A 17,114-nucleotide genomic window follows, 5' to 3' on the forward strand; every position below is an offset into this window, starting at 1 on the left:
AATGGTTCATTCAGCAGAATTGGTCCACCAGAGGGAGCCTCCCTTGTCCCAACCAAATAAAAAGCTACCTATTCCTCACGGACTCGTGCGCACCACAATATGCCATTTTATGAAGTGGACATGTGCGTCTTACAGTCCAGTGCGGCTTTTATATGTACAAATCTGTTTTTCTCTCTAAATTTTGTGGGTAGGGCTTAAACACTGGTGCGTCTTATACACCGGAAATTACGGTATTCACACAGGCAAGCTTTAAAATCCACCAGATGGTGCCAAATGGCCACCAACTCGGCAGCTGTGCTGACAAAAAGACAATTGAAGGTGGATGCTTATTACAAAGTCCATCTGTTATTGTCGTGGCAGTACTACTCTGTTGAAGCTAGTAGACCCTCCTTTCTTTTTTAGGGCCCGAGCACCAAGCGGTGCGAAGGCCCTATTGAAACTGCTATGTTTTTTATTATTATTATACCAATTCAATCACATTTTTGAGGGCCTTAACGTGCATGAAAACTAACCAAAATTTGAAAACGCGTCAGGTCTGGTGAAAAATTTGATATTTCAGGGGTCCCAAACACAAACTCCCAAAATTCAGTAGCGCCCCTTTTAAAAAAAAAAAAAAAAAAAAAAAAAAAAAAATATCCCCTGCCACCAGTTTCATGGATCGTCGCAAAATTTGGTGGAGACTCCCTTTCACATGGTCAGATCTTCACAAAATTTTTATGGTGGGTTAGGTCACCCTCCAGTCTGTGACTTTGTGTATACATCAACTCCATAGCGCCACCGACTGGTAGAAATGTACTGTTATAACTACCTTCTACATGGCATAAATTTTTTGATGGTGGGTTGGGGCATAAGACAGGACACAACCACATGGCCACCTTGACACCAGTGTTGCCCACTCCTGGTTGAAAATTCTAAATGTACAAAAGGAGCGCTTGATTTACTCAACCGAACCCACCTACAGTACAGTACAGGTAATCTCTCTTCATTGGAACTTTTTTTTTTTTTTAATCAGTTATTGGTGTTGTATTTTTAATTGGATTTATCGGGATGACATCATAATTCATCATATCGACCCAATAATTATCAGTCCAATATTTATCATGCACCTCCTAATTACAACACTAGTGGAACACTAGTAAAACACTATTACGTCATTACTACAGCACTTATCACAAAACTACTATGTCACTACTAAAACATTACCATGACACAAATACAGTACTCTTTACAACACGACTAAAACTTTACCACGAAACAAATACAGTACTTTTTACAACACTAATAAAACCCTACGACAAAACTCTTACAAAGCGTATTACAACACTACTATGTTACTACTAAAACACTACCATGGCACTACTGTAACACTTATTGCAACACTACGAAAACATTAACACTATACTACCACGACCAAACTGAATACTAAACTAAACTAAATACTACACGACTAACAACACTACTACAACATTACTACATCACTACTAACGCCCTTCCGTGACACAACACTTATTGCAACCCGACTAAAACATGAACACAGCACTGCTACATCACTACTACAACACTACCACGACACTACTATAACACGTACTAAAACTCTACTAAAACATTAGCGCAACACAACTACAACACTTATACAACACTACCACAACGCTATGACAACACATAATACAACACGACACTTATCACAATACTAAGAAAACAGCTACCTAATTTGGCTCCTTTTACAATCTTCCAATGAAAAATTACATAGCATGACTCAGTCGTGTTGCTTCCAGGTTACCAAGGAGATGGAGGAGCATGTTAAATACATTTTCAAGGACAGTGGTGAATTCTTGTAAATGTGTCGGGCTGAACCATCCCGACCTTTTGAAAGGTGTGGTATAGTGTGTGTCTGGCACGCTAACTGGTAGACTGCCCCTGCTGTGTGCGGCGCCCCCTTTAGGCCTGTCAGAGAAGAGCGTAGAGGAGATTGTAGCTAAGCACTCAGCGCTAGGCTGGTCGGCTGCTCTGTGTCCATTAACTCACTGCTTTGGGGCAGAGCTGGAGGTCTCCCTGAACAACCAACATGAGGAGAAGAGGCTGCTGAGAGAGCAGCTGCGCCACCTGGAGGTATATACACACACACTGCTCATCGACTACTTACCTGACACTCACCTGTCAGTCACCCGTCACTCACCTGTCACTGACCCTTCTCTCTTTCACACACACTTGCAGACTTGCCGACATGTACACATTTTTTTGTACATGGCTCGCATTTTGACCCTTGAATACGCTTGTACACATCGCTCATCTCAGGTACACATTTTGTAGCATCTGGCTGGTTTCATTTTCCTTGTTTAAGGCTAAAATATCCTACAGTGTCACGGTGTAAGTGATGCTGGCTGGCTCCTCCCGCTCCAAACTCTCTGGCAGAGATTGACGTGCACCTCTAAAAACTCCTTGAATTGTGGTGACGCTGACTATTACGGTTGTAATTAGTCAGCTTGTAGTGCATTATTTCCTGTCTATACACGTTCATGGGTGGTCTTGTTCAGTGGGTGGGCAGACAGCCCACCTCCACCAACGCCTTCTGCTCTGATTTTGGATCTAGTGATGGTTGTCACGCATCGTTTAGTTTCAGTTGCGATACACTCCCCAATACACGTCCTGCACGCAACCCTGATGAAGAGCTATAAAAGCAGGGGTGTCCAAAGTGTGGCCCAAGGCCATTTGTGGCCTGTGCCTTGTTATTCATTGGCCCACAGCATAGCATAAATGGGGAAAAAATAGAGCAAAAGGCATTATGTAACAAAAGCTGAAATGTTTATTAACTAATAATAACAGAAAACATTCTCTCTTCTCTTCTAAATATGTAATTATTTTTTAATGCATTTTTACAAAATAAGTTTTAAAAAATGAATGAAGCCATATCCCCCCACCCCCACAATCCTCAGATTTTTTTTTTTAGGTTGATGTGGGGGTTGGAGTATAAAATTTCTTCAAGGTTGGCAGGTCTGCACCTGTTGATCATCTGCTACTGAGCCAATGCTCACCCGGACTTACCCTTCCCTCTTTCACACAGCTGTTGATCACCTGCTATTTACGTGACTCTCACCTGTCGCTCAGCTTATGCCCAGTGTCACTGACCTGTCACTCGTTTACACACCGATTGATCATCTGCTACTTCCTAACACCTGCCTGTCCTTTCACCCAAAGCTTACCTGTCACTCAGCTGACACTGACAAGTCACTGACACGTGCGCGCACACACACACATGAACATAAAACAAGTGTATTTGTGTATGAATGACGTGTGTTCATGGTGAGTCATGGCAATATAAACATGGATGTTGTTGTCATATGACTTCATGTCTTTGTCTAATCAACATGTAGGCGTCCAAACAGGCCGAAATCTCCAAACTGCTGGACGACGTCTCTAAGGTAAATGTCACAGATGCTCTGATCCGTCGGAATTCTACGACTGATCCTGGAATGATGGTTTGTCTTTCAGCTATCTGACAAGTTGAAAAAGAAACAAGAGAGGTGAGCTTTCTTCATCAACATCACCACTATTTACGTCCCTAAAAATTGTTTGTCGACGAACTTCTTTCCTTGATGCAGTTTCCAGCGTCTTCAGGCGGAGAAGGAAGTTCTGTACAATGACAGTAGGTAAGGGTAGCCCCGCCCACTGCGCCAATCACTGACACACAGCCCACTGAGCAAGTACCATGAGTAACCTTTTGGCAATCTTGTGTGCAGGACAAAGATTGAGGAGATCAACCAGAGGAGAGACGAGGAAGTGAAGGCGACCAACACACGCGTCCACAAGCTTCAGTCTGACCTGACGGCAGCCAATCAGGTCAGGGATTAACCTTGAATGTGACCTTGATTGTGACATTTGCCAAATGAAGGATGTGTAGCAGGTCTTTTATGTGTTTAGACTCTGTCGGAGCTGAGAGAAAAGCTGCAGACAAACAGTAAAGAACACCAGCTGGCTGTAAACGCTCTCAAAGAGCAGGTAACGCTCCTCAACATCTCATTCCAAGGCCATTTACTTGGGCTTTCTCGCTCTGCAATGATGCATAACATCGTTATCAAGTGTCTGAGAGTAGTTTAGCCCCACCTTCTCCTGTTTCGATGATTACGTGGTTGTGCAGATGTCGTGTTTGTGGCAATATTTAGATTAAATTAGATTAGATTACATTTAGATGTCGCAAATGCAGTTCCCAAAAAAACATTTCCCAGTTTTGCGACCACTTTGGAGAGTGTGCTCTTCTTCTCGCTCCTCTTTACTGGAATCTGTCTCCTGTTTTTCCTCTTTTTCTCTGCTGCCCCCTGCCTGTGGTGCCTGACACTGCAGGTAGCAAGCCAGAGTGCAGTCAGTCAGGAGCAGGTGGACAGCATCCTGCAGGAGAATGATGCTCTGAGGACTAACCTAGCTGCTCTAGAACAGGTAATCTAGATAGGCAAACCATAGTTCATACATACCTTAAACATCTACAGTGGAACCCGTTTAAGTTGGTCCTGCTTATGTCGACAACCCGTCTGTCCACCATCTCATCAAGTTGCGGTTCTTGTGTTCTTATTATTATTGAAAAGTGCCCACTTAAGTCGACATCAACATACATGGTTGACCGCTTTTGTTGACATCAAATTTGTGACCCAAAGGATTCATTTAGATGAAAAATGGGTCAGTTTATGTCGACATGTGTAATCCCTCGTTTATCGCAGTTAATTGGTTGCAGACATGACTGTGATAAGCAAATTTCCACAAAGTATAAGGGTCTATACAGGGTCTATAACATTGAAATTTTCTGCGGGGGATTTGACTGTGTGTGTGTGTGTGTGTGCGTGTGTGTGTGTGTGTGTGTGTGTATATATATATGTATATATATATATTTTTTTCCTAGTTATGGCATATAAAACCTGTTTCAGATCTTCTAAATAGTTTTTAACATTATTAGAGCCTTCTAGACATGAAAAAATACCCATATAGTCACCTTTATCATATTACCCAATATATTTTTTTTAGTCAGAAAAAATAATCCATTTAAGACATAAATAAAACTTGTACTCGTGTGTGACGCAGTAAATGTATTCTGGTGCTCGTAGGGGAGCAGAATGGCTGGCGGACAGGAAGTGATGTCGGGGGTTCAGAGTTGAGTTTTAGCTTGTCATTGGTTATGGCTGCAACAGTAGCCCGTGTTGTTATTATTATGATTATTAATGTTATGTTGTGATTATTGTGCCTCTTGTGCGATAATTTAAACCTGCAATAAAACTCACCAAAACAAACGTACAGTAGGAGCCAACATATTATAGCATTATAGCATTTGCATCATAGAAAGCTATCAAGCTAGCCACGGCTTTGAATTGATAGCTGCTCATGAAGCCGGACTCTTAAAACATCTTGGAGTCTTCTTGAGGAGATATCTCCGACTGTAATAAGGACTGGTGAGAGACACAAACTCACTGTTACAACAAATATTAAACACTAACAGTGGCTCCAGCAGTTCTGGTCGAAGCACTCCGGATTCGATTAAAAGCATGGAAGGTGCCAGTTCTGTACCCGCCCCCCAGTCGCCGATATCCGGAGGTGTTTTGTACTCACCATTCCGCCGCCGAGACGTGACGATGAGTACATGCTCTATTGGAAGCCTCAACTGAGTAATCATGTTGATGCACAAATGGGGAAAGCTACGAAGAAGTTCCAAGAGATTGTGGAAAAGCAAGAAAATAGCATAGCATAAAAACAAGAAGCCACCCGAATGCAAATGCTCCTGAAACTTGACAAGAAGCTGGAGCATATTGAGGAGAAGGTAATGAAGCTGGATCCCATGCAAAAAAAATATGGGCTCCCTGCAACAAAACATGGGCGCCTTAATGAAGAAGGTCCAGGACTTGACAGATGAAGTTCAATGTCTGAGAGTGGAGAACAAACAATTACAGGGAAGTAATGCAGCACTGAGAGCCTCAAAAAAGAGTCTGAAGAAAAAGACAATCATTGAGCAATTGAAAACCTCCATAGATGACATGGATCAGAACACGCAAATGAATTATGTGGTCGTGACGGGGCTTGGGATCAAACCTAGGTCCTGTGCCAGAACAGTGGCGAATAAAGACGAACCAGGTGAAATGGATGTTGCCTCAACGGAGCAACAATTTGTCACGTTTTTTGCAATCTAAGGAGGTGGACGTAGACATCCAAACTACTGACACTTGTATCCCACTGTATGGCAGGAACAGCACTACACCCGTCATCATCGTCAAGTTCACTAACAGGAAATTCAAGACTGCACTGCTGAAACAAGGAAAGAAGCTGAAAGGAACAAACGTCTACATGAATGACCACCTGACAAAGCGCAATGCTGAAATGTCTAAGAAAGCACGTGATCTGAGGAAGCAACAAACGATCCAAGGTACATGGAGTGCAAACTGCAAAATCTTCATCAAATTAAATGGAGGACCAGACGCCAGATGTCTTGTTGTCAAAGACATCAAGGAGCTAGATAAATACTGAGGTCTATCGCAACATTGAAAAGGAAAACCGCTTTAATATGCCACAAGATCTACAATTGGACACCTTTTGTTTCACAGATCACAACTGGATTTGGAAAAAAGACATAGATCCGGACTCGCACTTTTTTTTCACATCACAAATGACTGTTGTTATTATACGTAGGAGCAATACAACAGTAATCTTAATATCGGTAATAAGTTGTCTTTTATCCACATAAACAGCAGAAGCATGTATGCAAACTTTAACAACATCAAACAATATTTGAACCTATCCAAGGAACCTTTTAAAGTAATTGAAATCTCAGAAACTTGGATTAATGCTAATAAAGGTATGGACTTTAAGCTGGAAGGATATGAAATGACCTGTTTTAACCGGAACAATTCAAGTGGAGGAGTTGTGACTGTGTACGTGGACAAACATCTGAACTACAAAATGGTGAAGAATATGTAATTTTGTTATTGACAACGTCCTAGAAAAATGTGAAGAAAAAAGCACAAATATGTTAATAAGTTGTGTGTATAGAACTCCAAAGTCAAGGATTGGAATGTTTTGAGGACTGGATTAAGACAACCTTTACAGACATAGGTCAAAAAACTATTTTTATATGTGGAGACTTCAATAGTGATCTTTTGAATCCACAATTGTACAAGGAAATAGATGACTTAATAGACACAATGTACAGTTTGAGTATATATCCTAAAATTATTAGGACAAGCAGTATAACAGACCACTGTGCCACCCTTATCGATAATATATACACCAATGACTTTGATAATAACACAACTAGTGGCCTGTTAATTAGTGGCATCAGTGATCATCCTCCAGTGTTAATTTACAATGAACATTATAATAAAAGACAGGTGGTGGCTAAAAAGACTTTTCAAAGACTACCCACAGAGGATAGCGTCCGCGCTTTCAGGAAAGATCTAGAAGAACAAAGATGGGAGAGTGTCTACAGTGCAAAAGATGTGGATGGAGCATATGATCACGTTCTTCGCACATATATGGAGCTCTACAATAAGAACTGTCCCTGGCAAGAAAAGTCCAAGAAGCAAAAGAAAAACAACCAGCCATGGATGACAAAAGGACTAATAAACGCCTGTAAGAAGATGAATACAGTACATTATACAAGACATTTATCATTCAACAAACTAAAGAAGCAGAAAAACGTGTAAGACTTATAAAAATAAGTTGACAACAATCTTGAGTGTGTACAAGAGGGAATATTATAGTCATTTACTAGATAAGAATAAAAAGCAGATAAGATAAAATAAAGCAGACTACCCTCACTATTTCATGGTTGGAAACACTAACAGGGATGACATGAATGAGGTAGTTGAAATGTTCAACAATTATTTTGTAAATATTGGACCACGACTGGAAGAAGAAATTCCAAAACTCCAGACAATGGACAAATGGAATGATACCATAGATAGGAATCTCAATTCCATGTTTCTCACTGTTGTAACTAAAAAAGAAATCACTGACATTGTCAAAAATTTTAAAGCAAAAACATCGACTGATTGTAATGGAATCGAAATGGAAACAATTAAAAGGGTTATCAAGGAGATTGTAGAACCGTTAACAAATATTAGTAACTTATCATTTCAGACTGGAACATTTCCTAACAAAATGAAAATAGCTAAAGTGGTTCCAATTTTCAAAAATGGAGATAAATATAAATTTACAAATTACAGACCAGTTTTTTTTATTACCCCAATTTTCAAAAATTATCGAAAATTAATTAATCAAAAATGAATCCAATTAACCTAACCTGGGAGGAAACCGGAGTACCTGGAGAAAACCCACGCACGCACGGGGAGAACATGCAAACTCCACACATTCCACAACATGCTAACCACTAGACCACCGTGCGGCCCTATTTAATAACAGGTTGGACAAATTTATTAACAACAATGAATTACTAGCAGGTAGTCAATACGGATACAGAACTAACATTTCAACTTCTATGGCACTGATTGAAATCACGGAGGAAATTACTAATGCTATAGACCACAGAAAGTGTGCATTTGCACTATTCATGGATCTTACAAAAGCCTTCAATACAATTCATCACAATATTTTAACAACAAAATTAGAAGGTACGGAATCAGAGGATTAGTTTTGAATTGGGTTAAACGTTACAGTACGTAGCAAACAGGAAGCAATTTGTAGAGCTAGGAGAATATACATCTGCAAGTTTAAATATCACGTGTGGAGTACCCCAGGGGTCAATATTGGGACCAAAACTGTTCAATTTATATGTCAACAACATTTGTAAAGTGACAAAGGACTTAAAGTTGGTATTATTTGCGGATGATACCACTGCCTTTTGTTCTGGGGAAAGCACACAAGAACTAATTAAAAAGGTCAAGGATGAAATGGTCATATTAAAGACATGGTTTGATAAAAACAGATTATCCTTGAACTTAAGTAAAACTAAAATAATGCTTTTTGGAAATAGCAGAAAGGATATGTACGATCAAATACAAATAGCTGGAGTGGACATTGAAAGAGTGAAAGAAAATACATTTCTGGCGATCATAATAGACGAAAAAGTGAGTTGGAAATCCCATATCAAAAATATGCAACAAAAGGTGGCGAGAAAGACTTAAATATTGAATAAAGCAAAATTTGTTCACTCTACACTGTTTACTGTTCCTTGGTATTATATCTAATGTATTCTGTGGAGATATGGGGCAATAATTATAAAAGCAATCTTAATATTACAGTATATGCAATACTGTAATATTACATGGAATGCAGGAAGTGAATAATATGTACTGCACAAGATGTGGAATAGTTGGGGGGTAGGATTAAATAAGCTTAGCTTCTTCCTACTCCTTTTGGACATGTGGAACTGTGAAATGATTCATGAGATGAATTCCATTGTAACCTGCATGCATGTTCAAATAAAATTAAACCAAACCAAACAATTACTGACACCTAGTGACCAATGTAAATAATACATTCACAATTTGAATCTTCATGATGTCTTTTATATTTAGTTAGTTAGTTAATTTAGACATTGTTATGCTTGAAAATGCTGTATTTAGGCAAAAAATCCATAAAACTTGCAAAAATATATACATATATTTTACTAATACTAGGCTGTATTCAAACACGAAACAGCATGATTTATTAATTAATATGTTTTTAATATGTTCTATGCATGATAGAGTGAGGCCACAAAATTCAATTGTATTTTGATGTCGGTTATGTCAACATCAGTCAGCTTTTCCGAGGGGTGTCATAATAAATATACCATCCATCCATCAATCCCGACCCGCCCACACTCGCCTGCGAACCGATCCAGTGAAAGTTGAAGTTCACGGCTCGATGAAACCAGCAGGACCACATCATCTGCAAAAAGCAGAGACTCATTGCTGCAGCCACCAAACCGGAACCCCTCAACACCCTGGCTGCGCCTAGAAATTCTGTCCATAAAAATAATGAACAGAATTGGTGACAAATGGCAGCCCTGGCGGAGTCCAACCCTCACTGGAAACAGGTCCGACTTATTGCCAGCAGTGCGAACCAAACTCTGACATGAACAGCCTGAATTAGCTGGTCTGATAACCCATACTCCCGGAGTACTTACCACAGAATTCCTCGAGGAACACGGTCGAATGTCTTCTCCAAGTCCACAAAACACATGTACACTGGGTTGGGCAAACCTCCATGCATCCTCAAGGACCCTGCTGAGAGTGTAGAGTTGGTCCACAGTTCCACGACCAGGACGAAAACCACACTGCTCTTCCTGAATTCGAGATTCAGCTATCCAGTGAATCCTCCTCTCCAGAACCCTTGAATAGACCTTACCCGAGAGGCTGAGGAGTGTGATTCCATTTGATAGGTGGAACACACCCTCCGGTCCCCCTTCTTAAAAAGGGGGACCACCACCCCGGTCTGCCAATCCAGAGGTACTGCCCCCGATGTCCACGCGATGCTGCAGAGTTGTGTCAACCAAGACATGCCTACAGCATCCATGGCCTTAAGGAACTCTGGGCGGATCTCATCCACCCCCGGGGCCCTGCCACCGAGGAGCTTTTTGACAACCTCAGCAACCTCAGCCCCAGAGATAGGAGAGCCCACCGTGGAGTCCCCAGCCTCTGCTTCCTCATAAGAAGACGTGTCAGTGGAATTGAGGAGGTCTTCGAAGTATTCTTTTCACCGATCCGCAACATCCCGAGTCGAGGTCAGCAGCACACCATCCCCACCATACACGGTGTTGACTGTGCACTGCTTCCACTTCCTGAGATGCTGAATGGTGGTCTAGAATCTCTTCAAAGCCGTCCGGAAGTCATTCTCCAAACTGGCTTCTCCGCTGGCTTTTTTTTTTTTCCTCCTTGACGGGGAAGGACGTGTATGGCAGAAGCTCTGTTGATGATACTGGAAATTTTAACTATTTTGGTGCTTTCTTGACTACACTTCATGAACACAAGATCAGTGCTGATGGCTGAATCCCCCATCTGAATTCCTTTAACTTGGATAGTCGAGAGGTACAGATACAAGTATCGATACCTGCTAGCAAGTCTAGCTAATTAGCGAACTGCTGAAGTTTAAAGAGGTTGCTTAGCAACAACGTCAAACACAAAGGAAAATGATACTGGCTCTGAACTTGCAGAGGAAAATGATTCTGGCTCTGAATTTGGTATTAATATTAATGTTAATGGTATTAATGTTTCTTATGTTCTTATTCTTTCTTGTGTTTTCTTTCTTTTATTGGGAGAATGAACAGAATAAGAATTTCATTGCATAACTGCCTGTTTTACTATGCATATGACAATAAAACTCTTGAATCTTGAATCTTGAATTCGCAGTGGACGTGGACATAAAAACAGGATGCCTAAATATTCCAGGATACCTAGAGTGGAAAAATGTTACCAATAAGTTCAAAGAAACCTTCGCTAGTCACTTCGAGGGTAGAGAGATCACTCTACCACAAATAATGCAAGCAATTGAGAAACTGCATTCAATGGCAGAGAAACATTCAGCTTCAAATGTAGCTATAAGGAGGGCTATAACGTCTCTGGAAATAGATGTTCAGAGTAATTACAAAAACCTCCTTGAAGTCACAATGGATGTCAGTAATGGTGTCACAAACATTATGGAAGAAAATAGAGCACAGAACAAGGCTATCAAAAAACTAAGAAAAGAAGTCAAGGAGTTGCAAGATGAAAATGCAGACCTGGGTGCTGCTCTTAAGGAGGTTAAATACCCTGTGGAAGATATCAAGGCTCTACAGGACGATATTAAGGAACTGTTGAATGACAATGCTGCCTTGCGCTCTGCTCTTCAGGAAGCGATAAACTGTAAAGAAAATACAGCATTTTGCAAGGATGTTAGGGTTCTGCAGGATGATGGCATTAGTGGAAGATAATGCTGCCTTGTGCACTGCTCTCAAGGAGGTTATAAACCATATGGAAGCCACCTCACGTACTGATCTTAAGGACACTAAAGACCCCATGGAAGAAAATAGAGCATTATGCAACGATATCAACATTCTACAGGATGACATCAAGGCACTATTGAAGGATAATGCTGACTTCCGCACCACCCTTGAGGAAGAGAAAGAAGCAAAGGAGAATATCAAGGAACAAATTAAAAACTTCATTGACGAGATGGATCAGATGGCACGAATGAATGATGTGGTCCTCACGGGGCTCCAAATCACACCAAGTCAAGACACGTTCCTACAATAAAGCAACAAATTGCTAACTTCCTACAATCGAAGGAGGTGGATGTCGATGTAAACAGTATTGACACTTGCGTCCCACTCCATGGCAGGAACAACACCACACCTGTCATCATTAAGTTCACTAACAGGGAATTCAAAACTGCACTGCTGAAACAGGGAAAGAAGCTAAGAGGCACCAACATCTACATGAATGAGCATCTCACAAAACGCAATTCCGACATCGCCAAGAAAGCGCGAGACCTGAGGAAGCAAGGAAAGATTCAAAACACTTGGAGCAGAGCCGCAGACCGCTTGGCCTGCCGATACCTGTCAGCTGCTTCCGGAGTCCCATGAACCAAAAAGGCCCGATAGGACTCCTTCTTCATCTTGACGGCATCCCTCACCACTGGGGTCCACCAACAGGTTCTGGGGTTACCGCCACGACAGGCACCGACCACCTTAAGGCCACAGCTCCGATCAGCTGCCTCGACAATGCAGGCATGGAACATGGCCCATTCAGACTCAATGTCTGCCACCTCCCTCGGAACATGGTCGAAGCTCTTCCGGATGTGGGAGTTGAAACTCTCAAAATTACTCTGTCAGTCGTTCCCAGCAGATCCTCACAATACGTTTGGGCCTGCCAGGTCTGACCGACATCCTCCCCCACCATCGGAGACAACTTACCACCAGGTGGTGATCGGTTGACAGCTCCGCCCCTCTCTTCACCTGAGTGTCCAAAACATATGGCCGCAAGTCCGATGATACGACCACAAAGTCAATCATGGAAATGCGGCCTTGGGTGTCCTGGTGCCAAGAGCACATGGGGACACCCTTATGCTTGAACACAGTGTTTGTTATCGACAAACTGTGACGAGCACAGAAGTCCAATAACAAAACACCGCTCGGGTTCAGATCAGGGGGGCCGTTCCTCCCAATCACGCCTCTCCAGGTCTCACCTCTCCAAGTCCCCCAGCAGAACAAAGGAATCCCCTGAAGGAGCACACTCCAGTACTTCCTCCAGAGACTCCAAAAAGGTGGGTATTCTGAACTGCTGTTTGGCACATAAGCACAAACAACAGTCAGGACCCGTCCCCCCACTCGAAGGCGTAGGGAAACTACCCTCTCGTTCACCGGGTTAAACTCCAACATACAGGCCACGAGCTGGGGCGTAACAAGAATTGCCACCCCTGCCCGTCGGCTCTCACTGCTGGCAGCGCCTGAGTGGAACAAAGTCCATCCCCTCTCGAGAGGGCTGGTTCCAGAGCCCTTGCTGTGCGTTGAGGTGAGTGCGAATATATCTATTCGGAACTTCTCAACCTCGTGCACCAGCTCAGGCTCTTTCCCTACCAGAGAGGTGACATTCCATGTCCCAAGAGCTAGTTTCTGTAGCCGAAGATCAGACCACCAAGGTCCCCGCCTTCGGCTGTCACCCAGCTCACTCTGCACCCGACCCCTTTGGCCCCTCCCATGAGTGGTGAGCTCATTGGGTGACCCACGTCTGGGCAAAGGAAAACGTTTTTTTCATCATAGAGGTCTATTGAGCATGCATGTTTGTCACACTTCAATGTTTCATATCATCAAACTAATTTAAATATTAACCAGTGACAACACAACTGAACACAAAATGCAGTTTTTAAATTAAACTTTTTATTACTAAGGGAGAAAAAAATCCAAACCTACATGGCCCTGTGTGAAAAAGTGATTGCTCCTTTAACCTAATAAATGGTAAATGGTCTTTCACTTGTATAGCGCTTTTCCACCTCCAAGGCACTCAAAGCGCTTGACACTTTTAGCTCATTTACCTACTGATGACGCAGCATCAGGAGCAAGTGGGGGCTCAGTATCTTGCCCAAGGACACTTCGACATGATCATGGGAGGACGTAGGATCGAACCGGCAACCTTCAAGTTGGGAGACGACCCCTCTACCAACGACGACGACTACTTTTGGACAAATGAGGATCCATAACCTTATCTTTTTGAGCCTGAATATATGGAGGATGAGCTACAGGTTTTAGAAGCTGAGCCAGCAAGAAGAGAGTGTGAAACTTTGTAGCAGATGGGGGGCAAGTCATTACCCTAGCATGACTTGGTGGTGTAAATGTGGAGCTTGTCAAGCCATGCTGACACAAATTGAGTGTTTCTGCTGCACTGAGTGGCATACAGTGTTACCATCGATGGAGAGGCTTCGTATGTATGGCAAGGAGGACATTGCACCAAGAGAAGAATTATTAGCGCTAACAAACCCTACAGTAATAAACATTTTTCCACCTACCCAAAATAAACTGGAAAAGACAACCCAGACCAGCTGGACCAGATGGACAACTGTCCATTGAGTAAGTCAGCACACGTTGACTTACAATGTATACAGACAAAACATGGAATGTGGGCTCATACTTTACAGATAATTTGGGTGTCTGTTCGGAGTTGTACATATGCATGTTGTTGTTTCCTAACCAGTACAGATTGGTGTCCTATCTCTTTGTTGTCCTACCTCTTTGTCGTGGCATGAGGTTTGTGTTAGCTTCCACAATAACAATGTCGCTGTAGCTTGGTTTATATGCAGGTCAGTTGTGTAAATAGAGCATTGTTGGTGTTTTTTGGATTTTTACATTTTTTAATTAATTTTTTAGGGCTTTATAGTTGAAATAGGTGTGTCCCATTACATGCATTGTTAGCGCCCACATGCCAGCTGCTTTTCTCTCTTTACAATGCGCAAAAAAGAGAAAGACGCGTGTGGTCATGTTTCACATCAGGATTGTGGATGATGGGCAAAATTCCCAAAAAAGTTCAGTTTTCCTTTTAAATGTTCATTTATCCATTTCATTCATAATTTATATGCAAGTCATATTTTCTGCATGTAAAACTAAAATTATACTCTATAAAATGTGTTTTTGTGTTAATATTTGGGTGTCCGGAAGAGATTAATTGGATGTACATTATTTGTTATGGGAAAAATTTGTTTTTTGAAAGGTTCAATCTTTGTCCGACCTTTTGGGACAGATTAGTAACGAAAACCGAGGTTCCACTGTATACTATATCTATATGTTTCAAACAAAGGTTGCTTTTACACAAAGCTCTAAGGGCCAACCTAGCTGCTGTAGACCAGGCGTTCTCAAACTTTTAGGACCACGGACCCCTTGTAGAAGAGAACATTTTCCAAGGACCCCCTTAGAATTCTCATGCTGATTTACTATAAGTTAATATTATTGTAAAAACATAAAAAAAAAATCAACCATTTGTACAGATACCATAGGTATGATTTTATATTTCAAATATTTCAACAGCCTGTTTCATAGAAATCTTAACTTTCAAGTAACAAATCTTAAAGCTTACAGAAAATTAACAGTGAGAACAGTAAGACTAGAACAAAACAAATGAACCCACGTTGAACTATCTATAAGTGTACTGTAATTTACGGTGTATAAGCTGCTCCTTTTTTCTCAAACTTTGAACCCTGCAGCTTATACAGCGGTGTGGCTAATGCTGTATGTGGTCATGTAATAATCTCATGACATCTCGTACACTTCAGAACTACTACTAATTGTTTAAATATATGTATTTCGGAAAACACTCTTACTAAGATAGTCCACCATTACTGCAAAAAAAAAAAGTTCAGGAAACAACCAAAAAACGCAGAGAAGCCACCTTTCCCTGCATTTGCTAACCCTTTCGCTCTAGTTGAGTGAAGCCGGGTATGCATACACATGCCCCAGTTTACAGTGAGCAGCAACAAGCACAATTTATATTAGAATCAATTGTAAAACATTGTAGGATTTGGATTATTCAATAAACAGCCTAAATATACTGCCAAGATTGCAAAGCCTGTTATGTTGAATGAAAACAAAAGAGAAGCTAACATATAAAAGAATGAAATTTGTGAAGCGATCGCGTTGTTGACGCATACCTGCATCTACCGGGACACACAAAGGCGGACCATGGTATTCCTGGTCCAATTCTACTGTGATTCTTATGAAGTCCAGAGCGATAACTCCAGCAGAAATAGTGTGTAATATCCAGCAATTCCCCAAGTGACTCTGTGTAAAACTTACGCAATATACTGCATGTAGCGCCACAAGCGAGCACGTCATATACGATCAATAAATAGAAATACAGATACAATAAACCATATAAAACAAAACATGAAATGCCGTGTTGTTCTCTTGGAGATGAATAAAGTTGCTATTTATCCATCTAACACCGAGTGACGAAAAAAATTACCGACCGAATTTAGACGTGTTCTTATTCTTCTTTTTGTTAATGGCGAATAGCAACCAACGTTTAGGTGCATACTGCTACCTACTGTACCGGATTGTAGACGCGTTCTGCACATGTGCAGTGACAACCCGGTAGTCACAATCTTCCACCATGTAAAACACACAAAGAAATTGCTATGATGCCGCTTTAAAGTTAAAGGCGATCAATTTGGCTTCCAAGACAAGGAAACATGGCTACTTCATGTAAGCTTAGCATCAATGAACGTATGGTCAGACGTTGGAGATGGCAACATGAAAAGCTGACTCAAAGCAAAAAGACAATAAAGCTTTCAGAGGTAAGAAAAGCAGATGGCCTGAACTAGAAAACGTGCTTGAAGACACAGAGAGCAGACAGCCGCATGCAAAGAGCAAGTTTTGCACAAGTCTGTAGGTGGATCCTCACAGCATGAAGCAGAAAAAACACTATCAACGGGTTTTGAAAGGCTGGACTAGTGCCAGATGAAGAGGAGGTCACCGAGAGCACACGGAAAGAGAGAGACCGACATCGTGTGTGACAAAGGAATTATGCTACTGTTCAATTCTGGCACAGAAGAGGAAGACTTTTGTGGTTTTAGTTCCCAAGCGGATGGCGATGAATGACTTTTTTGGTAGACTACTGTTATCTATGTTACATGCACTATTTGGCATTGTTTAACTAGCCGTGTACTGTTGTGCACTAAAT

General features: G+C 41.5%; 1 protein-coding gene across 4 annotated transcripts in view; it reads left to right on the forward strand.

Annotated features, from left to right (window-relative positions):
• The window catches only part of gripap1 (GRIP1 associated protein 1), a 31,488-nt gene that overhangs the window by 3,719 nt on the left and 10,655 nt on the right, over positions 1-17,114 (forward strand). For 2 of the 4 annotated variants that reach the window (XM_054768025.1, XM_054768050.1), the window contains 7 exons: positions 1,943-2,109; positions 3,372-3,419; positions 3,490-3,521; positions 3,600-3,647; positions 3,738-3,837; positions 3,919-3,996; positions 4,339-4,431. In XM_054768025.1, coding sequence (XP_054624000.1) covers positions 1,943-2,109; positions 3,372-3,419; positions 3,490-3,521; positions 3,600-3,647; positions 3,738-3,837; positions 3,919-3,996; positions 4,339-4,431 — 566 coding nt within the window. The remainder of the gene's footprint in view (positions 1-1,942; positions 2,110-3,371; positions 3,420-3,489; positions 3,522-3,599; positions 3,648-3,737; positions 3,838-3,918; positions 3,997-4,338; positions 4,432-17,114) is intronic. The other 2 variants (XM_054768041.1, XM_054768033.1) reach the window with 2 other exon arrangements.

The sequence above is a fragment of the Dunckerocampus dactyliophorus genome, chromosome 1 (genome assembly GCF_027744805.1).
Source record: "Dunckerocampus dactyliophorus isolate RoL2022-P2 chromosome 1, RoL_Ddac_1.1, whole genome shotgun sequence".
Lineage (NCBI taxonomy): Eukaryota > Metazoa > Chordata > Actinopteri > Syngnathiformes > Syngnathidae > Dunckerocampus > Dunckerocampus dactyliophorus.